General features: G+C 23.7%; 1 protein-coding gene across 33 annotated transcripts in view; it reads right to left on the bottom strand.

Moving 5' to 3' along the window:
• LOC122509239 (microtubule-actin cross-linking factor 1) overlaps positions 1-24,489 on the bottom strand; it is a 323,170-nt gene that overhangs the window by 93,971 nt on the left and 204,710 nt on the right. For all 33 annotated transcript variants that reach the window (XM_043623133.1, XM_043623132.1, XM_043623140.1 and 30 more), the window contains 4 exons: positions 18,484-18,763; positions 11,664-12,114; positions 10,238-10,495; positions 8,761-9,334 (listed from right to left, as the gene is read on the bottom strand). In XM_043623133.1, coding sequence (XP_043479068.1) covers positions 8,761-9,334; positions 10,238-10,495; positions 11,664-12,114; positions 18,484-18,763 — 1,563 coding nt within the window. The remainder of the gene's footprint in view (positions 1-8,760; positions 9,335-10,237; positions 10,496-11,663; positions 12,115-18,483; positions 18,764-24,489) is intronic.

Here is a 24,489-nt window from a genome sequence, read left to right on the forward strand (position 1 = left end):
TAATCTTTTAGAATTTTAAATACATTTTTTCGAAACGTTAATTTTTAAACGAAAATTATTAATTTTAATCATTTTAAAAGTTGTAAAAGTTGTAACTCTTTCGAAATTAAGTTATTTAAGATGCAATTTGGATTATTTAATGCTGCTCTTTATACTAACAGACAGAAAACATTCACTTTGACAATTTTTCAAAATTCATTTGTTTACATTAAAATTCTTCGAAAATTCGATTTTTTAAAAATCTGTAATGAAATTCTCTAACAAATTTAATTATTTTCAAATTCTGTTTAACTAAATCTACATTAATACACGTTGTATTCCGGTAATCTGTTCGCAATTTGTTGTTTGATTTTTTTGTTTCCTTAACTTTTTTAATAATTCTTCTTTCCAAATATTTTCAATTTTAAAATTAATATATTGAAAATTATTAAATTCTTGCAAACAACTTTGCCAAAAAATTTGAGAATAATTGAATTCCTTAGAAGAATTTTATTAAAAATTTCTGAAAAATATAATTTAATTTTTTTGAAGACTTTCTTTCAATTTTTTTTAAATAATAGAGTTTCTTTGATAATTTTAATTGAGCATTTTGATAGTAATTGAATTTTATTAACAATTTCTTTCAAGTTTTTAAAATAATCATGTTTCTTAATAATTGAAATTAAACATTTAATTATTGAATTTGTATTAAAATTTGTAAAAAATAATTAAATTCTTCTAAGAATTTTAATACAATTTTCTAAAATAATTTAATTCATTCAATGAATTTTATTAAAATGCAGAAAATAATTACCTAAATACTTTTGAAAAATTAATGCTATTAAAGATTTTGACAATAATTGAATTCTTTCAAAAAATTTCTTTAATTTATTGAATATAATCGATTTTGTTAATAATTATAATATTAATAATTTTACGATTAAAATTTTATTAAAATTATTGATAGAAAATTAAACTCTTTTAAACAATTTTATTAGAGTTTTTGGAAATAATTAAATTTTTTTGAAGCATTTCTCTGTATTTTTTTCAAAATAATGTAGTTTTTTGTATAATTTTAATTGGAAATTTTAAAAATAATTGAATTAAACAAAGAATTTTTTTCAAATTTTTAAAATAATCGTGTCTGTTAATAATTATAATTAAATATATTGTTATTGAATTCTATTAAAATTAAAAATTTATTAAGATTGAAGAATTTTATTATTTATAAAAAATAATTTAATTCTTGCGATGAATTTTACTATAAAAATAATTTAATTCTTGTGATGAATTATTGTACTACTTATAAAAAAAATTGAATTGTTTCGAAGGATTTATTAAAATTTTAGATAATAATTGTATTTTTTCGAAAAATTTAAAAAAAATTGAATTGTTTCGAAGAATTTATTAAAATTGTATTAAAAATAATTGAATTGTTTCGAAAAATATTATTAAATTTTTTTTAAAATTGAATTCCTTCAAGAAATTTTATTAAAATTTTATTAAAAATAATTGAATTGTTTCGAAGGATTTATTACAATTTTAGAAAATAATTGAATTTTTGCAAAAAGAATTTACTATTTATAAAAACAATGAATTTTTTGCAAAAAATTTTACTATTTATAAAAATAATTCAATTCTTCCAAACAATGTTATTATTTATGCAAAGAATTGAATTCTTGCGAAGAATTATATTTAAATTTTTGAAAATGTAAACAATATAAATGAATTATGCACCTATTTAATAAATGAAATTTTTTAAATTTTGATTATTAAAATATTGATAAAATTTACATAATTAGTAGTTAAAAGTAATTCCAAAATTCTATTTATTAAAATTTTTTTAAGTATAAGTATCTTTAAAAAATTGAATTAAAATTTCTCAAGAACCTAATTTTTTTAGAATTTTAAATAAAAGTTTTAGAATCATAAAAATGGTTAAAATAATTATTGTATTATTAATTATTATTATCAATTTCTTCACAGAAATTGAAATTTTGAAAAACTAGTTTAAAACCTTCTGGAATTCAATTATTTATGAAAATTGCAACTGTTTCTAACTAAAATCTTTTTTCACTGAATTATAGGCCAGTCAATGAAGACAAAAAGTGCACAAAAATACAAACAGCAAAGTCTAAACGGTTTCTGGTAGTTTGGGGGCTCCTTATAAGAGCCCCACAGTTTGCTCTCGATTTCCGGGTGCGAAAAACAGTGTAAACAATCGCCAAAGTTTGGAAAACATGGTTTTTCGATGCTCGTTGCTTCCGGTTAAGTTTTAGGGGAAAAAGTTGTTATTGAAAGTTATAGAGCTTGGAAATACCTTACAAATGATGGGTCATACGTTAAAAAAGGTTAATTAGTTTAGTTGCAAATGAATTTAAACCATTAAAAATAGCACTTCTTTAATTGTTTAATAACATTGTTAATAATTATCGAATTTGTTCATAACTTACCAGGAATGTTCTCCTTGCGTAGCTGAATAAATCCCAAAAAAAATTAACTAGATCGGAGAAATAGTTTATGCATAATTCCATTTGTTAACTAAAAACATGTAATTTTTCAACGGAATTTCCCCACTTTTGGTCCATCGAATTTCGATTTTTTTTTTTGGAAAGTACACTTAAGAAGTCAAACTTTCATCCTACTTAAATGGCCAATTGATTTTTTTTATCTAAGTGCATAATAATGGACTTCAAAAAAGGGTATGTTTTTTTTACATAAACAAATGGAATAACTCAGTCAATTTTAACTTTATCAATTTAGTGTAAACGGCATTTAATTTTATTTGTTTTTACAAAACTTTTTCAAAAAAAAAATCCAACCTAGTTTCAAGGGGGGGAGAGTTAGTTTTTATTTTTCAAAAAATTCCTGACTAGATAATAATTAATATTTTTAATTGAAAATTGTGCCACTTATAGTTCAATACATGTATTTTACGAAAAAAAATTGAACATAAGGTTTTGTGCATTTATTTTTCATTTACATCAAGTAAAAGTAAATATATCCTTTTTTCAACCTCTAAACGTCGGAGTGGGGGTACTCGGAGGAGCGTGATTCACGCCGCCACAACTCAATTCAGCCGTTCAAATTTGCAAAAATTGTCATAACTTCGTTAATTATTTACCGATTTTAATCATTCTTTTTTTAATTTGATGTATTTTTTTACGCTGAATCCAAAAATGATTTTATATTTTTTCAAAATACAATATTTTTAAAAATAAAAGAGAAAATTTTTTTAACAAAAAATTTTTAATTATTATTTATAACATTTGACAAAAAATTCTTTTCATACATATAATTCCGTTGAATTGAAAATAATATTATGACATAAAAAAATTCAAATTATTTTTATATAAGTGTGTAGCATCGTTGTACTGATAGTTGAACAGGCGTGCATATGTGAACCTAATGCTACACACTTATATAAAAATAATTTGAATTTTTTTATGTCATAATATTATTTTCAATTCAACGGAATTATATGTATGAAAAGAATTTTTTGTCAAATGTTATAAATAATGATTAAAAATTTTTTGTTAAAAAAATTTTCTCTTTTATTTTTAAAAATATTGTATTTTGAAAAAATATAAAATCATTTTTGGATTCAGCGTAAAAAAATACATCAAATTAAAAAAAGAATGATTAAAATCGGTAAATAATTAACGAAGTTATGACAATTTTTGCAAATTTGAACGGCTGAATTGAGTTGTGGCGGCGTGAATCACGCTCCTCCGAGTACCCCCACTCCGACGTTTAGAGGTTGAAAAAAGGATATATTTACTTTTACTTGATGTAAATGAAAAATAAATGCACAAAACCTTATGTTCAATTTTTTTTCGTAAAATACATGTATTGAACTATAAGTGGCACAATTTTCAATTAAAAATATTAATTATTATCTAGTCAGGAATTTTTTGAAAAATAAAAACTAACTCTCCCCCCCTTGAAACTAGGTTGGATTTTTTTTTTGAAAAAGTTTTGTAAAAACAAATAAAATTAAATGCCGTTTACACTAAATTGATAAAGTTAAAATTGACTGAGTTATTCCATTTGTTTATGTAAAAAAACATACCCTTTTTTGAAGTCCATTATTATGCACTTAGATAAAAAAAATCAATTGGCCATTTAAGTAGGATGAAAGTTTGACTTCTTAAGTGTACTTTCCAAAAAAAAAAATCGAAATTCGATGGACCAAAAGTGGGGAAATTCCGTTGAAAAATTACATGTTTTTAGTTAACAAATGGAATTATGCATAAACTATTTCTCCGATCTAGTTAATTTTTTTTGGGATTTATTCAGCTACGCAAGGAGAACATTCCTGGTAAGTTATGAACAAATTCGATAATTATTAACAATGTTATTAAACAATTAAAGAAGTGCTATTTTTAATGGTTTAAATTCATTTGCAACTAAACTAATTAACCTTTTTTAACGTATGACCCATCATTTGTAAGGTATTTCCAAGCTCTATAACTTTCAATAACAACTTTTTCCCCTAAAACTTAACCGGAAGCAACGAGCATCGAAAAACCATGTTTTCCAAACTTTGGCGATTGTTTACACTGTTTTTCGCACCCGGAAATCGAGAGCAAACTGTGGGGCTCTTATAAGGAGCCCCCAAACTACCAGAAACCGTTTAGACTTTGCTGTTTGTATTTTTGTGCACTTTTTGTCTTCATTGACTGGCCTATTATTATTAATAACATTGTTGGAATTGCAACGATAATATAGTATTTTCAGATTTAGCAAATAAGTTAAAGTAAAAATTAATGGAAAGGGAAAAGCCAGGTACTTGTAGTACCTGAGTAAATTTTGGGTTTAGTCGTACAAAAACGGTCCTGCGGTATACATATTGTACGTTTCATCTTAGGTCTATTTCAAGTTTAAAGCAAATTTTTATAATTCTACTTCTAATTCTCGTTTAAGATTTGATTTAACTATTCAATAATAAATTGTCAATTCTCTTGATATTATTTCCTATTCTTTATCTCTCACGTGTTTTATTTCCAAATATTAAACCAATTCCAACACGTTATCGGCCCAGGTGGATAAAAGGAAAGGAATAAAGTGAAGATCAAGTGAATAGTTATTAAAGATTAAAGAACGGTAAAAAAGAATTTCGCAATGGCTGATAGTTATCGACCCAGCTTTCAAATAGAAAAGCTTAATAACAATAATTATGCAGTGTGGAAGTTTCGAGTGAAGCAATTGCTTATCAATTTAGAAATCTGGTCAGTGGTGAATGAAGAAACTCCAGAAAATCCGGATATAGCTTGGAAAAAGATGAACGACCATGCATTTTCGACGATATCACTACTCGTCGATGATAATCAGTTGGTGCATATTATCAATTCCAAAAGCGCAAAGGAGGTCTGGAATGCTCTGGAGGATTATCACCAAAAATCTTCAGAATCAAGTATCGTCCATCTATACAGAACTCTGTGTCGAATGCGTTTAAGTGAAGACGGTGATATGGAAGATCATGTAAATAATCTACAGGATACAGTTAACAGATTAAACGTTTTAGGTGAAGAAATCAGGGACAAATTTGCAGCAGCAATTTTATTAGAGTCGTTGCCAGATTCGTACGATCCGCTAGTGACAATGTTAGAGAAAAGACGAGAAGGCTTTTCATTATCATTGGCAAAAAATAAACTAATCGACGAGTATAAAAGACGGAAAAATAAGATTTCGTTAAATGAAAACGATAGAGAATCAGCAATGAAACCTGAAGGGGAGTGCTACTTTTGTAAAAAGAAAGGACATTTCAAGAAGGAATGTGAAAAATACATTGTGTGGAAACAGAATAAAGCAAAAGTGTCAAGTGCAAGTGGCAATATAAAGGACAATTATTGGATTCTAGACTCAGGAGCGACAAGTCACATGTGTAATAATCGGGAATTTTTCGAAAATCTCAATTGTGAAAAGAAAGGAAAAGTGCAATTTGCAAATGAAGCTGAATATACAGAGATCGAAGGAATTGGTTCCGGGATACTTAAGGTCATAAATGCAGGCAAAGAAATTGCTATAAAGGTAACAGACGTTTTGTACGTGCCGAGATTAAGTTCAAGTTTATTATCGGTAACAAAGTTATTAGAAAAAGGTTACAGTGTGCAATATGATAATTCAGTTTGTAGAGTTATTGACCCTACAGATGGAGAAGTGCTAACAACAGCGGTAATGAGAAAAAATAAAATGTTCGAGTTGCAGACTAAAGACTCTGTGCACAAAGTGACAAAAATTAAGGAATGTGGAAAGGGCAAAAGTGAAGGACAATTAAGGATCATGAAGGACTCGATCAATTCAGGTATAAAACTCCCAGCCAGGACGGGAGACAATGGGGTTTCGAATTCTAGAAATGTGGTTGCAGGTAAAAGTACAAAAATGCGAATATTCGGAAGACAATGAAACTAATCCAGATGAGTTATTTTCCAAATTCATGCGGGTCATTTAATGAAGGTGAAAATTATCCTGAAAATGATATCGTGTTGAGACGGTCAATGAGGGGAATACCACCGGATATGCATTTGTATTTCTCAAAGGTTTTAAAGTGACAAATTCCTATAAAAGTGAAAAAGAGTGAAGAACATAGACTAAAGACAATCATTTACGGGACATTAAGTTTAAAATTATTATTAATTCAGTGTCTTTTATAACTATAAAATCGATTATAATTTAAATTTTATAAATGCAATTTAATTTAGATCAAGTTAACATTATCGTTGAGGGAAAGTTTCTTTTCAATAAATTGTTAATTTTTTTGATATTATTTCCTATTTATTCTTTATCTCTCATGTGCTTTATTTACAAATATTTCACCCATTCCAACAAATATTAAGAAAGTTATTCTTGAATTTAATACTTTTAATAAATTAAAATGATTTTTATTAATTACAGAAATATGAAAACTGAAGGTATTGTTACAAAATTCATTATGATTTGAATGTTTCCTAACTTTTTTAATAATTATTCTTTTTAAATATACTCAATTTTAAAATTATTATATTGAAAATCATTAAATTCTTGCAGAGAATTTTATCAAAAATTTGAGAATTTTATTAAAATTTTTTGAAAAATATAATTAAATTCTTTTGAAGACTTTCTTTCAATTTTTTTAAATAATAGAGTTTCTTTAATAATTTTAATTGAACATTTTTACAGTTAATTGAACTTTATGAACAATTTCTTACAAGTTTTTAAAATAATCGTGTTTATTAATAATTGAGATTAAACAATTAAATTATTGAATTGTATTGAAATTTTTAGAAAATAATTAAATTATTCTCAAAGTTTTATTACAATTTTTGAAAATAATTTAATTCATTTAAGGAATTTTATTAAAATGTAGAAATTAATTGAATTCTTTCGAAAAATTTTATTAAAAGTTTTAAAAAATTGAATTTTGGCAAAAAATTTTACTATATTTATAAAAATAATTGAATTCTTCCAAAGAACGTTAATATTTATGAAAATCATTGAATTCTTGCGAAGAATTATTATATTTAAATTTTTGAAAATATAAACAAAAATAATGAATTATGTATTTAATAAGTTATTTTTAAAAATTTTTATTATGTAATTATTCAAAAATTTATATTTGAAAATAAAAAATTTTATAATTTGCATAAGAATAAATGGAATAGCTCATTCCGCACTAGCGCACGTAACATTTGCTAGTTTTTAATAATTATTGATTTTTAAATTTAACAATCAAGAATTGCAAAAGCTAAAAATATTTTCCTAATATTTTCCTAATTTTCAAACAGAATTTTGCCTCTTTTCCTAAACATAAATAATTAATTCATTCTAAAAATGAATAGATACGCGACAAAAAGTTTATAATACATTTTTTTTTGTAAATTGTAAAAATATTCGAAACATCAACATCTTTCTTTAAAAATAAGAATTTAGTCATTATTTGGTATTATATTTTTTCTCCCAGAATAGAAATTTTCAAAAATTTCAGTTTAAAATCTTTTGAAATTAAATTATTTTTAAAAATTGTAACTGCAACTCAACTAAAATTGAATTATTTTCAAAATTCTTTAGTAAAATTCGTCGCTAAATCACTTATGAATAATAATTGTAAAACAGTTTTTCGAGTGTCAAATTATTTAAAATAAATTTAATTCCATATTCTCTGAAGTTCAATTATCATTGTCAGAAATAGAAAATAAATTCACGAAGTAAGTAGAAATAAATTCACGTTTAAACGTCCGTGGATGTCAAAAATCAGAATTTTCTAAAAAATTATGATTTTTGATATTTTTTCCAAACTTTTCATAAAATACTCTAATTTTTTTTCTTGACTCCCAAGACTATTTTACATTCTGCCTGTTTCTTATGGTAACCACAGATTGTTAGATTGAATATTAAAAATTTGCGAGGGAATAAAAAATATTTTAATTTTCAAGATTTGCAAAAGAGACAAAAATACTTAATTTTTAAATTTAACATTTAATATTTTCCAAAGTGAGAAAATATTTTGATTTTTAAATTTAGTTTAAATAAAATATTTTGAATTTAGAATTCGAGTATTTCGGAAAAAACAAGAATATTTAAAATTCTATATTATCCAACGTGGAAAAAATAAAATTACATATCAAACAAATTTTCTACATTTTTCTCCTAATTTTAACAAAAATTTACCTCAATTCCTGATCCGTATGTTTGCTTGTTTAAAAGTAAAATATAAAAATGTTAATATAAAATAATCACTTGTCTAGTTTAGAATTATTAGCATGCAATTTAGCTGAAGAAAGTAAAAAGTAAGAAACAAACCTCGTAGTACAGTTCAATGCTCTGTATATTCAAATTTTTCTCGCTCCAATCGCGAGTAACTTCTGTCTCCTCTTTCGTATTTAACCAAACAAGTTCGCCAGTTGCCGATTGGATGAAATCATGTAATGTATCCAAATCGGAAAGTCGTTTATTTGATACTGCCAAAAGTTCGGCGTAAATTTTTTGCAATGCACTAAGTTGTTGACTATAAAGCGTAAGTTCCTCGCCCTGGAAATTCGTTCTAGCTTGAATGCATTTTTCAATTTTCGAATGAAATTGCTCAATATTTTTGTGTTCACGTTGATGTATATCGAGTTCAGTTTGAACGCCAGGCAAATCAGATCCATATTCAGCTTCTTGTAATTGTTTGAGTTTATTTTTGCACCATTCAATGCAATCGTTTACGGCTCTAAATAGAGGATTGGTGTCGACCAATCGTGTTTCGTGGACGGTTGTGCGTAGTTTTGTTACCACGCGTTCTTCGACAGGGAAGGAAACAGAGGAGAGTGGCTGTATTAAACGCTTATGGAGGAGTGAACGAAGTGCCACCCAACGTTGATGTAATTTTTGCACTCTGTGAGGAAAGAAAAAAACAATTATTCATTACTTTCCAATCGAACAAGTTTAATTGAAAATATTTCAAAGCTCACGGAATATTTATTCTTTTAAACAGGTGAAAAGGTGAATTGTTTTCTAAAAATAGGTGACAACAAAAAATTAAATAAAATAAAGTTGTATACGTAAATATATTAATTTTTGTAATTTTTGTAACTTTTTATAATTTTAAATCTGAAATAATTTAAATTTGACATAGAATTAAAAAATTTTTTAAATAATTTAATTAAAATTTTGTCAAAATAATTAAATTCTTTCTAAAAGTTTAGTTGAAAGTGTATTGAAAGTAATTGAATTCTTATAAAGAATTTTATAAAAATTGTTTAAAATTAATTGAATTCTTTGGAGAAATTTCATTATACAATGTATGAAAATAATTCAATTCTTGCAAATTTTTTCGACGAATTTTATTAAAATTGTATTGGAAATAATTCAGTTCTTAAACATAATTTTAGTAAAATTTATTAAATTCTTTCGAAAAATGTTATTAAAAATAGATTGAAAATAATTGAATCTCGTACGAAGAATTTTATTAAAGTTTAACAAAATTCAGAATTTTCTTATGAATTCTATAGAATTTAAATATTTTTCCAATAATTTTGATAATTAACAAAACAGTTAAAATGGGTGAAAAAATATAAAAAGAATGAAAAAAAGTGAACAGTTCGTGATCCCAAATATTTTTTTGAAATGTACTTTTTCTTAAACATAAAATTTTTAAATAATAAAATAAAGAATGTTCTAAAAAAAATTTATTATAACATTGACTTTTTTTTAGAGAATAAAAAATAAACAAAAAGAAAAAATGAATTTTTGTTCTAAATGTCAAGGAGAATAAATAAAATTCGTTTTAGTTACTCACCTTTTGTGAAGCTCGGGAGCTTGGCTGTACCTGCCTTCAGTGAGAGTGTGCACGTCAGTGAATATATTTTGAATTTGAATCTCTGTATTGCGAATATCTTGTTCGAGTAAATCGACTGAATGTTTCGCTTCTAATGGATGCAAACGATCCAATCGTCGAGACTCATCCTCCACGCGTCTCTCCAGCTCTTCCAAACGATTGTCGGTCGATTTCATCTCTCGATGAACTTTTTCGGCGAGTCGTTGTAGTCGTTCGAGGCTGAAAAATACATTAACATTCAGATTATTTTTCGAATTTGAAACAAAACTTCAAAAATAAAACGGACAAATCAAACGAGTTTTTAATTTCCAACATTTTTTTAACAATTTCTTGGTATTGAAAATTTAATGTAGATTTAAAAGATATGCTTGCCAATTTAATTCACAGAGGGATACAAATTAGATTTATTTAATTTAAGTTTAATAAATCGAAGCCTCGAATCGATTTTAAGGCGAAAAAAAGTCGCTTCAGTCGATTAAAAATACAAAAAAATTCGTTAATTTTATTCATTGATGTCACAAAATTTTTATTTCCCTGATTTATAAATTAAATTCTTCAAATAATTTTTCAAAGTTGCATTTTTTGAAAATAAGTCGAAAAAAATTGAAATAAAGTCATACTATCCGAGACCTGTAATTCTACTATCAAATTTTGTTTTATGAATATTTTACATTAAAAAAATATTCGAAATTTAATTTTCCTTCGAAAGTGAAAATACTAAAGAGAATAAATTTTCATTGCTACTAATTTTTATTCAATAATTTTATTTGATTCTCATTCGAAAGTTAAAAATAAAAATAAAGAGACAAAAATAATAAATGAAAAGAAGTATGTAAAAAAGAAAATTAAAAATAGAGTAAAAAATAAAAATAAATATAAAAATGAAGTGAAGAAAGAAAATAAGAGTAAAATAAGAGTAAAAATAAATAAATAAAGGACATAAATGGAATAAAAATACAAACATTGCAAATAATTAGAATAAGAAATCAATAAAAAAATATAAAATAAAATAGGAAACTTGTAAAAATAAAATAAGAGACTTTTAAAAATAGAAAATAAGTAAAATAGAGAAATAAAAACAGGGGAAAAAGTAAGTAAAAAAATAAAAATAAAAATAATTAGAAAAAGGAATAAAAAAGTAGTGCAAAGAAATAAGACTATTAGAAAAAAAGGAAGAAAGCAGGATAAAAAATAAAACTATAAAAAATGGAAATTATTATTAAAAATAGAAAATAAGTGGTATAGAAAAATGAATATAAGTAGAAAGATGAGTAAAAATAAAAAATAAGTTAAATAGAAACGAAAAAATAAACAGAAAAGAAAAATAATGTAGAAATAATGATTGATAATTTTTGATAAACAAAAAAAGAAAGAAAAATAAAATTACCGTTTAATTTCGTCGTGAATTGCCTGGTCGCGCTCCTGATGAAGCATAATGAGCCGATTCCAGTTCTTGTCAATAATATCAATGTGCAATTCCTGTTCCATGTCGATTTCGCCCACAGCCTCAAAGTACTTTTGTAGATCCCTGAAGATGTGAGTTAAACGTTGTTTGTCGCGATAACGTGGCGGAACTTCATCGTTCTTAAATTTGGCACTATCGGCTGCGAGTTTCTTCATTTCAATTAGTGTCGGAGGGAAGGATCTCTCTTGCATAAGGGCCATATTCTCTCTTATCCAACAGTGAAGAGAACTGGCGAGTTCGCGATATTCAGCTGAACGTCTCTGCGCCTCTGCGTCATAAAGTGGATGAATTGATGGCGGCTCTGGGAATACATCGTAGAGCGATGAGATGTACGTTATCAATGACTTCTCGTCCGGTTCGGGGGTATCGACATCTGAAAATAATTCAAAAATATTCAATACAATTACAATTCAATTTTTACAATTTAAACAAAATATTAAGGGCATTTAAATTTACACCATTATTTATTATAATATAATTTTACAACAATGTAAAATCAATTACCCGGGGAAATTTCATTCGTGCCTCATCTTTTCATTGAAATACACTTATAATTATTCCGACAAGAAAGTTGCATTTATAAATATAGAAAAACACAGGGGAAAAAAAGAGAAGATTAAGATTAAGATATCTTCTATTGTCCTACTTTTTATACAAAAAATACCGAGAGTTGCGTCCATTAACGATCCGATCACTGAACTTATTCACAATGATTTTATTTCCATTGGGAAGCGACTCGATTCATAAATAAAAGGAGAGAATCCTTGTATAGTCCTAGACTGACAAGAAACAAAGCAGGATAATAATCCCTTCTATATATATAATGCTCAGTGAATGAATGCCGTTTATAAATTCGTGATCGTTCATGTGCGTCAAAAGAAGAATAAATTCCCTTCCGCGTTCATATATATTCCCATGGTGTTTTATCAATAAAATTCCAAAACTACTGTTATCTCGTCTATTCTGTCTAATGACCACCCTCAAAGTTAAGAGATCATCTTCTTCTCCCTTTCTCCATTTTACTTGAAATATTAAACAAAACGTACCTATTAAATTGGAATCAAATTGGCGAATTAAAATTTTATTATTAGAAAAATTAAATTAAATTTTTAAGACTTTGAATCATAAAACATAAAAATAAAAAACTAGAAACAAAAAACTGAAAAAGTTTTTCTGTTTCCATTTTTTTATTTGTATTTTCTATTTTATTTTAATTTTTTATTTCTATCTTTTTGTATTTTTTATTTGTATTTTGTATTATTTTTTTCTTTTTGTATTTTCATTTTCATTAATAGAATTTTATTTTAAATTTTTTGTTTGAAATTTAATCAAGTGGAAATTTTGGTAAATATTAAAAACGCTGCTGAATTAAAATTCGTTTAAGGGCATTTGAACCATGATGACGTCACAGATTTAAAACTAATGCTTTGCACAAACTGTGACGTCATCAAGGTTCAAATCCCCTTAAATTAAAATTCTACATCGGTGAAAAATTAACAACGTTTATAACGATTTATTTTTTATTTTTTCTTCTGTAATTTTTCAATAACAAAAATTTACAAAAATTTGAATAGAACAATATTTTTTCTTCTATATTGCTGATTGTAAACAGTAACGTAAAATCTATAATTAAAACTTTTAATTTCTTTAAAAATAGAAGGAAATAAATAGTTCAAATAATAATAAACAAATAAACTTAATTTTAGATTTAAAATTTAAAATCTATAAAAAAGGACTAAAGAAAAAGAAAAATATACAAACGAAACTAGAATGAAAATTGATTGAAAAATAAAAAATGGAAAAAAGAATTTTTCAAATTTCAACTATTTTTCTTTATTAATTAACTACATAGCTAATGTTTATTATTTGAAAAATTTTTAATAAAATTCTTCGCAAGAATTCAATTGTTTTCATAAATAATAACATTCTTCAAAAGAATTCAATTATTTTTATAAACAGCAAAATTCTTTGCAGGAATTCAATTATTTTTGACAATTTTAATTATATTTTTCGAAGCAATTCAAATATTTTTATAAACAGCAAAATTTTCCGCAGGTATTTAATTATTTCAATTATTTTAAAAAATTAAAAAAAAAACTTTCCACAAGAATTTAATTATTTTCAAAAATTTTAATAAAATTCTTTTCTAGAATTCAATTAATTCCAAAAAATTTTAATAAAATCCAATAATCAAATTAACGATTATTTTAAAAAGGTAACAAAATTTTTTGTAAAATTCAATTATTTTCGAAATTTTCAAGTAAAATACCTATATTAAAAAACTTTAATTATTTACAAAAACTCTAATAAAATTCTTTAAAAGAATTTAATTTTCTATCAGTAATTTTAATAAAATTTAATAGTAAATTTATTAATTACAATTATTATAAAAAAATCGATTACCTTCAAAAAATTAAAGAAATTAAAGAAATTATTCCAAAAAATTAAATTATTTTCAATATTTTAATAAAATAAATTATCTTAAAAAATTATAATAAAATTCTGAGAAAAATTTAATTATTTTCTAAAAATTTAAATACAATTTTTTCGCAAGTTTTCAATTATTTTCAATACAATTTTATTGAAATTTCTGAAAAGAATTCAAGTTTTTTCAAAAAATTAGATAAAATTCTTTGAAAGAATTTAATTATTTTCAAATTTTCTGAGATAAAATTCTTTAAAAAAAAAAAAAAAATTGTAAAAATCAAATAATTAAAATTATTTCTTTGTCAAAATTTGAACGTAAGAAAAAATTTTCCTCTGTTTACTTATTTGTGACAAATCTAGAGACATTTTTACAGAAAGGACTAAAATATAAATAAATAGATAATAATTTTATTCTTTTGCAGTAAATGAAAAATAAGTGAAAAAACGAAATTAAAGAACTCTTATTCGCCTTTTTTGAAAACGAAAATAATTCGACTGTCTTTTAAGGTGAAAGAGGAAGCTGATCTCATCACTTGTTCTAAATTCCAATAAAATTTGTGTTCCTTGAACAATGGAAATATATATACGATACTGAAAGCTAATGGCAAAATGTATCAAGTGCTACACGCGGTATCACGGTTTGCGAGTCGACCGGAAACGATACCGAGTACCGTGACCAAAAAGACTGCATATATATACCAACAAACACGCCAAGCCAGGTGTATACTAATATCTGGCACATCAGGATTCAAGATTTATGTGAATTTCACGTCTCCGGTCTCAAAACTCTCAATTATATAATCAAGAAAAAAAAAAAATTTACCGCTGCCAACAATTTTTTTTCCTATACTCATAAAAAAATGAAAAAGAAATTATTCCAATTTATTATTAATTACTGTATTAATATTACACACACTATTTAATTATATGTCAAAACAAAATAATTTACTAACTACTTAATTATTAGAATAGAAAGAAATTTATGCTGTCACTTAGTTCGTTAAATAATTCTAAATAAATAATGAAAGAAGTAATTTATTCGTTAAATAAATAATTGATAACAATAATGGCTACTTTGCTCGGCTAAATTGCAAAAAATAAATAAATTAACAAATAAAACTATCTAAAATTTATTCGTTAAAAATAAATAATTTTAAACAAAAAAGGCAACTGTGCCCGTTTGAATAGAATAAAGAAATATAATTAAAATAATAAAACGTTAAATTAGAATTATTCCTCAAAACAAATAATTTTAAACAAAAAAATATTCGTTATTCGCTAAATAATAATTAAAAATCGACGAATAAGCAAAAATTTAAATTAAAAAAATAAAGTAAATAAAATTGAGTAAAAAAAAAGTTTCAATACAAGTAAATTCTGTTTATAAAAAAAATTATCACTAATTACCAAACATGAAATAAATGACTAATTATTAAACTAATGAATATTCGAAATAATTGAACACAAAGTAAAAAAAATTTTTTTTCCCAGTAAAAATATATTGATGACTTGCATTTATCAAAAACAATTACAATATATAAGGAGAAAAAAGATGTGAAATTGCTACAATTGAAACGTTTAGTACAAACTAAATGTTTATTATAAAATAAACGTTCTGTTTATGCAATTGAAACTGCATATTATCCTTGCATTGAAATCACCGATTCGTCACTCCAATAAGAAAAAAAAGAACATTGCCACAAGTATAGTTACATATTATATATCTAAATAAGCTAATTAGAATCCGAACTCTTATTGAGACATTATATATCGACGCGGTAACTGTAAATAAATAAATAATTAGAAAAAAATGAAGAAAAAAACATCATCACTGAGAGTAGTAATTTCATCTTGTACTAGTTATCAATTATATACTCAATCATCAGGGTGAATATATCGCTTATTAAAGACTACAACTATTTATTATTCCAGAGAGAAAATTTGTAATAATTAATGCAAATTTTGTTTTTTTTTTGTTTTTTTACAAGAAAAAAAAGAAGACGAGAAAAAAGCAAATTGAAATTGACATGAGAAACCTCCTTTTCATTATTTCATTAAATAAATTAATCAATTTACTGGAAAAGAGTGTAATTAATAAATTAAGTTATGAAAGATTCATTGATTAATTCAGTAGAAATTAAAGTTGAAAAATGGAATAAAAAATCCAATATTATGAAAGCTTGGAAGTTTTAATTATATAAAATGTAATTAAGGCAATTTTTATTTCGTACATGGAAGAAAATATTCGTCTGGAACAGCTACAAATTTTACTACGTCCTTTATTTACAAAATATATAAATAATATATATATATATATATATATATATATAAAAATGTACAAAATTATTTATTTTATTTTTAAAATAAAAAAAAACTAAAATTTATTTTCGTTTTTAGATTTATAGAGTTTTCTAAATACTGTAATTCTATTTTTACCAAATTTGTCGACTTTTTTTCCTGTTTTCGATAATAAATTTAATTCTGGCTCGTTGTAAAATTCAATTATTTAAAAAAAATTTAAATTCAAATTCTTTACAAACTCGATTGTTAAAAAAATTATAATATTCATCAAGATGTTACATTTTTCTTAATAAAATTTTACGAAATTCGAATTGTTTGAAATCTTTTTTTAATTAATCGTTTTCGAAAATTCAACTAACTTCAAAAAAAAATTTGAATAAAAATTTCTCAAAACTCTAATTGGTTCAGAATTTTTAAATAAAATTATTCAAAACATCATTAATTTAAAAAATATATTTTAAATACTATTTCTAAATCAAATTCTTCGCTAAAAGAATTTATTTTTTAAAATAATTTTGTAAAAGTTTTTTGAAAGTTTAATTATTATTCTAAACATTCAATTATTTCAATTTGTTTAAAACTTAATTATTCTCATAAGAAAAAAAAATTAAGAATTTATTATAATATTCATGTTGAATTCAAAGTTTCTAAAATGAAAACAATTATAGGAAAATTCAAATATTTTTAATATTTTAAAAGAATGATAAAAATTACAATTTTAGTTTTTATTTCTTCTTCTTTTACGAGAAAGCAGACCAAAAATGTATGAAATTAATAACAAATTTTTATTTGCAAATGAAAATGTCAATTTTGTAAAATAATTGATTAAAAAAAGAAATTAAAGTGAATTTACGATCTTTCCATAACAAAACAAAAATCACGTCTTTTCCTATATGTTTGCAAATTTTTCTCTAGATTTTTTTTCAATTTTTTTAGAGAAATTCCTATTTAAAATTTAATATTCTTAAAAATATCCCCTTTCAAATTTTTTTGAAACTTATATGAAAAGAAAGCAAAGTTTTTCTAGTTTCCAGTTCCTCACAATTTTTTATGGACATTTTAGAAAATTTAAAAAAAAATTTTAAATAAACTCTTTGAAAATTTAAGTGAAGCAAAATTTTAAAAATATTTAAATTTTTATTTTAAAGAATTCTTAAAGTTATTCAATAATTTTATTCAAAAATTGTAAAAAAATAATTGGATTTTGAAAGAATTACTGTTGCAATTTTTAGAAATAATTAAATTTCATGAGGTTTTTCATTGAAATTATTTGAAATTTTAATTCCTGTGGAAAAATAAAGAAGAATAAGTTTGTAAATTTTAGTTTAGCAAAAAGTAGGTATTCAAGTTCTGAATAATTTAATTTAGAAATTCCAAAAAACTGTTTCTTGAAAAAATGTAATTAAATTTTTTTTTAAATAATTGTATTTCCGAATATAATTTTAAAAAATTGAAATAATTGAAAATTTTGTCAAATTTTATTAAAATAAATTTAATATTTTAATAAATTTTATTTGTTTACCTACTTTTAAAAATTATTTTGAAATATAATCGTATTTTCTGCAGAATTCTAATTGCAAATTTGGAAAATAATTGAATTTAAAAAAAATTAGAATAAATTTATTACCAGGATAGTTCCAGTGGTACTCGAGTATCACTGTAAAGTTCAATTATTTAATCAAAAATATTCAAGTTGCTGTTAGAAATATCTTCAATAATTAAAAATTTAAAGAAAAATTGTTCGAAAAATTATATTTTCTAAAAAATTAAGAATTTGCATTAAATTTTAAAAAGCAAATCTTTTAAATTAACAATTTTAAATCGTTCAATACCAAATTTAAAACATCGTTTTTTTCCAATTTTTGAAATTCTTCAAATTTATAATTAAATGATTAAAAGAATTTTACCATTTAAATTCAGCAGTTAAAATAATATTAATTTAATTGTATTAATTTAATTAATTCAGCAGTCAATTAGATTATTTGCTTGTTTTTTTGATAGAGATTAGACGTACCTTCCGGATCGAGTAGCCTGGTAACGCCATACTCGCGCTCGGCAACGTAAAAGACTCTCTCGAGTCGTTCGCGAACTTGCCATGATCGTGCGGTCCTCCAGTCGACCAGGTCGGGACGGTTTCTGTGAACGAGGGCACTGAATGCCAGCCCATCTCTCCAGGAGCTGGTAAAGTCCGACACGCGAACTCCTGGATATCTCGCCGTTGAACGTCTGGCCCATCGCAGCAATGCTTCTCGTGCTGTTACATTTGGCTCTTGCCCCACAACAATGTCAGAAATCTGCAAATAACAATTTACAATTAATATCCAATTTTTTTTTTTACAAAAAGAAAAAAAACAATTTCATACTCTAATTTCTATTTTCTAAGGAGACTGACTTCAATTTTTTCTCATCGACAATAAAACAATAAATGAATACTTTACATTCATTTTTTTTACAATTTTGTATTTGAATTTAGTCAAATATAAATTTATAATTCAAAAACAGAAATTTATTCTAATTTCTATTAAATTCGAATTTTTCTGTAAACTTTTTCTTTCTGATTTTTTATAAATAATAAGTGAAGGAATTTTATTGCAAATTTTGAAAATAATGATTTTTTAAAAGAATTTTATGAAAAATCCAAAAAGTAAATTAGTGCGAAAAATAGTTAAAATCAATTTGCTTCGGTAAAAAACAAAAAAATTAATAAATTAACTATTTAAAAGGAATTGAAAGATAAAGAAATGGCAATAAATGAGTTAAAAATATAGAGAATAATAAACAAAGTCAATAAGTCAATGACTCATTGCGGATTTAACTGCAATAAATATGCTAATTGAAATTTACAGCTTTTAACGAGGGAATAATTGAAATTTTTTTCGGATCGATGATCATTGTTCTAACACGGTAATTATTTTACAAAACGAGTTGCAGATCATTCCGCGTCGTTCACTAGACGTAGTTTAAATACCAGTCGGCGAGAGATTTAAATGCTTCTTTCAAACTCTCTATAAGAAAAGTTCATTATTACATTGTACATTATTACGTTACATTAGAATAAATAATCCTAATGATAATAAATTCAATAACGATCCTAGTAAATAAACAATGCGTATTATAAATATATTATATTAATATAATTATTATAATTAACATCAATTAATTAATTTAAGTACACCTAATTAAAATATTTTTATTAAAACAGATAAATTGACGCTCTCTGAATAAAAAACTAAGAAGCATTGAATTTTAGGTTATGTTTGTGATTTTTGAAATGAAAATTCTTAAGGGAAATCGACTCTTAATATACAAATCGCTAATGTTTAAGTCTTCATTAGATCTGAAGTAAACATTCTAAACTGATTTTACTTTTAAATTCAAGGTAATAACTTTTAATTAAGGTAAAAATAATACAAACATAACCTTAAAATGATTTACTTCTTACCTTTCTTCGGCGAGCGTATCACAAATAGACTTAAAAAATAGAAACAAAAATAAAGTGAAGAATACGAAATTTTACATTTTTCATTATTAAAATACATAATAAAAGAATTATTATTCTCTATTAAATTTTAACATTTCTGTATTATTTTAAAATTAAGAAAATTGATTTTTTTTAAATTGGGAAAATTGATTTTAGTCTTAAGTAAATAAAATTTTAAATATATTTAAAACAATTTTTCGTTTTCGAGGAGCAAAAGGATCAAAAACAGGTTATGTTTGTAATTTTTGAAATGAAAATACACAAAAAGGGACAACTTTTAATGTAAACCACAGATGTTTAAGTCTTCATTATATCTAAAATAATTAGTAAACATTGATTTTAGTTTTCAATTCAATATAGAAAAAATTTAATTAAGGTAAAGATAACACAAAGATAACCTAAAAAATATTTGCTTTTAGGTAACATTCTTCGGAGCGCTTCACAAATTTTAAAAAAGTTGACAAAATAAGACTGCCTGACTGAAATTTACTTTTTCCACTGATAATTTCGTCTGTCTGTGTCTGTCTTCTACTACTTCGTGCGTACGTGTCAAACAATAACAGTATAGTTTTTATATAATATTGTATTTTTTTATTATTATTTATTATTATTTAATAATTTATTTTTAGACTTAATTTAATTTCTTATTTATATTGAATTAAATTTTACTTTATTATTTATAACTAATTAAATTTTAATTTATTATTTAGTTAATATTATACTTTTTTTCATAATTTCAAACGAAAAAAATACAAGAAAAATAAAAAAAAAACTTTATTATGATATTTCTTTTTGGAATTTCAACACGAGGATAAAAGTGAAATGAATCATTTTCTGAATATTTGCGCAATAAACTATTTTAATACCCAAAGCAGTGCATCGAACTTCACTCTCTTATTATTCTATTTTTTTTCGTCTTCGTGCATCTTTCTCTCTAAACAATCTTGCAAAACGTTAAACCATCAAGAATGCTCTATTATTCCCTCGAATCGTAACGGGTTTTCTGATCTAAAACTCTTTAAATTGTATTTTATAAATTATCCTGGCAAAGTAACCTGACATTGATTTCCAACATCCTTCTTCTTCTTCGTCTTCTTCTTCTTCTTCTTTTCCTCTTTCATTCTCATCAAGTTTTAAATTTCCGGCATTTGTCTTTAAAGAGACCCACGAGGAATTGCCGTGATAATTTTCTATTTATTTTCTCTTTTTTTGCAATGTTTTTATACCCCTTTTACCCTTCTATGAAGTAAAAAATTGTTTTCAATCTTCAATTCAATTTTTATTTAGAGTAAGTGTATCAATTACTGCGGCATTCCAACCAAAGTATCTTCTGCACTCTCTATATTAGATTTTGTAAAAATGTTTACTAATTTGAATTAGTGACTTTTTGTTTCTAATTTAGTAAATTTGACTAATAGTCATTTCTATTTTCTATACTAATTTTTTACTTTGAAGACAAAATTTTATACTAAAAAATTTTTTTATACAAGCGCGCAGTAATAGACGCCTTTGATATTCTTTTTAATTATTTAAATTATATATTTTTAAAAGGCATTAATTTTTGTAAAAATTTCTTAAAATACACTTTAATAAATTTTAAGTTAAATTCCTTTGACATAAATATCTTATTTAAATTAGTAAAAATGTTTACATTCGTGACTGACTTTTTGCTTTTGATTTAGTAAATTTTGCTAATTACTTCTACTATTTTTAAAGACAATTTTTTAAATAAAAGTTAGAAAAATTTACTTCAAAAATATAGTAAAATTTACTCTAAAAATAAGAATATTTAATAATTGTAATGCCAGAGGAAGATTGGAATAATTTTTATAAAAAAATTGACATTGAAAATAGTAAATTTTGCTACTAAAAATTACTATTTCCATAGTAAATTTTGTAATATTCGTAATATTACTGAAAATTAGTCAAATTCATTTTAAAATTAATACAATTTATTAAAAATTCAAAAAAATTTGAATTTTCCTCAGAAGTAAAAGTTATTTTATATTTGTTATCTCTTATGAAAAAATTTCCAAGTTTAAAGATTAAAAAACAATATAAAAATATTTTTAAGTTTTTAAAATACCAGAATTATTCCAAAATTTGAGAAAAATACAAATTTTTTCCTCAATCATAACAAGGTTACTACGCTTTTGCTCTTTTTAAATTCCCTGACTTTTACAGGTTTTACAGGTTAAAAAATAGAATTTTTTCAGGTTTTTAAAACAAAAATTATTCGAAAATATCAATAACTTCATTTTTAAATAAATATTTAATCATTTCTTTTATAGAAATTAAGATATTCAAAAATTTGAAATTCAATAACATAAGAATATTTATTATAAAACATGAAGATATCGATCACTTCGAGTCTTCGACTCGGAGTGATCGCTTTCTTCATATTTTATAATAATTAAAACTTGCTAATTTGTTACTGTAACTTCGTCAAAAATTATTTTTATCATTACGATTATTCATTTCAAGAATTTTCAACTAAAATTCTCCTTTAAGTCAACTTTTTTAAATAATTATTGAAAAAGTTTTTTGTGAATTTTTAAATTCTTCTTTTTACAATTTAATTTTACGAAATTTCGATTATTTCTGACATTCTTCAATTAAATATATTAGAAATTAAAAACTTGAAATAATTAAAAACAATTTCCATGAAACTTATTGAGAAAAATTAATTCTATAAAATTCTTTATTAAAAGTATGAAAAGTTCAAATTTTCAAAGCACAGTTAAAAATTGTGAGATTTTAATTTGAAATTTATTTTTAAATCAATATTTATTAGAAAATTCTAAGAAAATTTTCATAAAGAATTTTATCAACAAATTTTTAAATAATTGAATTCTCTTGACAAATTTTAATAAGAGAAAAAGAAATTTGATGAAAATTGTATTATAAAAATAATTGAAATTCAGCCAAGAATTTTACTAAAAGTTTTGAAAATAATTGAATTTAGAAGAAAAATTTTATTATTTATAAAGATAATTGAAATTTTGACGAAAATTTTTGGAAATTTTTTAAACATCCCTGTAAAAAATGTTATTATTCATGAAAATAATTGAATAATATAAGAAAATAATTTGTAAATAATTGAATTCCTGTGAAATTTTTATTATTTATGAAAATAATTAAATGTTTGCGTATAGAATTTTATTAAGTGAAATTAGATTTCATGATTAAACACAATAACTTTAGAAAACAACAATTTTCCAGGATTTCGATCAAAATTCCCTGGTTTTTCTAGGCTTTTGCAAGGTTTATCGTTTATAAAATTCCCTGACATTTCCAGGTTTTCCAGGTTTCTTAGCAACCCTGATACGTCTGATTGAAATTTACTTTTTCTACTGATATTTTCGTCTGTAACTGATACACTTACCCTACTTAGAAAAGAAATCTAATTTTCCAATTTTCTATACATTAAAAGAAAAAAACAAAAAATTTAAAAAAGATTCTAAATTTAGAATTAAAAAACAAAAAATGGATAGAAAGTTGATCCAGGAAGTTAAATATAGAAATTTCCGAGGAGTCACGAGAAAATATATATATACTATGTATATTAATCTTAAACACTTGAAAGGTCATCAAAAGGAATAAATGTGCGCGATTCGTCTTCGAAAATTTTTAACAGGCCATCATTTTCAAGCATCAACATTTTCGAAATGGATATAGATAAATAATGTCAAGAGTCTAATTACATGCACTGACTAGTTGCCGGCTTGATCTAGAGAGAAAGCTACGCTGCTCTCGACCTGATAATGAATATCCGAACTGCTTTAATACAAATTACAAAATTTCAATTTTCTATTTCTCATGTATTCATAAATAGAAATATAGATATAAATATTTATAATATTTTTATTTCTTGCTCTATAAATTTCTACATATCTTCAACTTTTTTCATTAATTAACTTTTTTGCAGTTTATTTATTATTTATAATGCATAATTTTATCACTATCTTGAGAATTTAATAGGAATTGAAAATTGTTAATGGACACAATTTTATTTAAAAAAAATATATATTTAAATAATAAAAATGTGATGCACTCGAAATGAAAGGTTCCTAAAGAAAAGAAGCAAACGAATTATAGGTTATGTTCGTATTAGATGAAACTTGATTAAAAGTTCCCTTTTCATTGTGTAAACTTGAAACCAGTTTTTATTGAATATTTCGGTTGCAATGAAGAATTGAAAATCAATAATAATTGTAATAGTAATTGATTCTTTTTCTGTATTTTTATTTTAAAAATTATAAACATAACCTCAAATTATTTGCTTCCTAGGTACCTTTCTTGGGAATCTTAATATAATTTAATTTTCCTTATTTTTATTTATTATTATTAGGGGACTTGTCCTGGAGGTTTGTTAAATAAAAAAATAAAATTATTATTATCATTACTATTATTATTGTGGTTTTTTGAGTAAATATTTGCGTAGACCGTAGAGGACATAGAAGTCAATAAACTCGAATGACTTGCATTAATGGAATTTACGATTTCTGATTATATGATTAAATAATTTGATCATCATTA

Source organism: Leptopilina heterotoma, unplaced genomic scaffold, assembly GCF_015476425.1.
Source record: "Leptopilina heterotoma isolate Lh14 unplaced genomic scaffold, ASM1547642v1 Lhet_6, whole genome shotgun sequence".
Taxonomy (NCBI): Eukaryota; Metazoa; Arthropoda; class Insecta; order Hymenoptera; family Figitidae; genus Leptopilina; species Leptopilina heterotoma.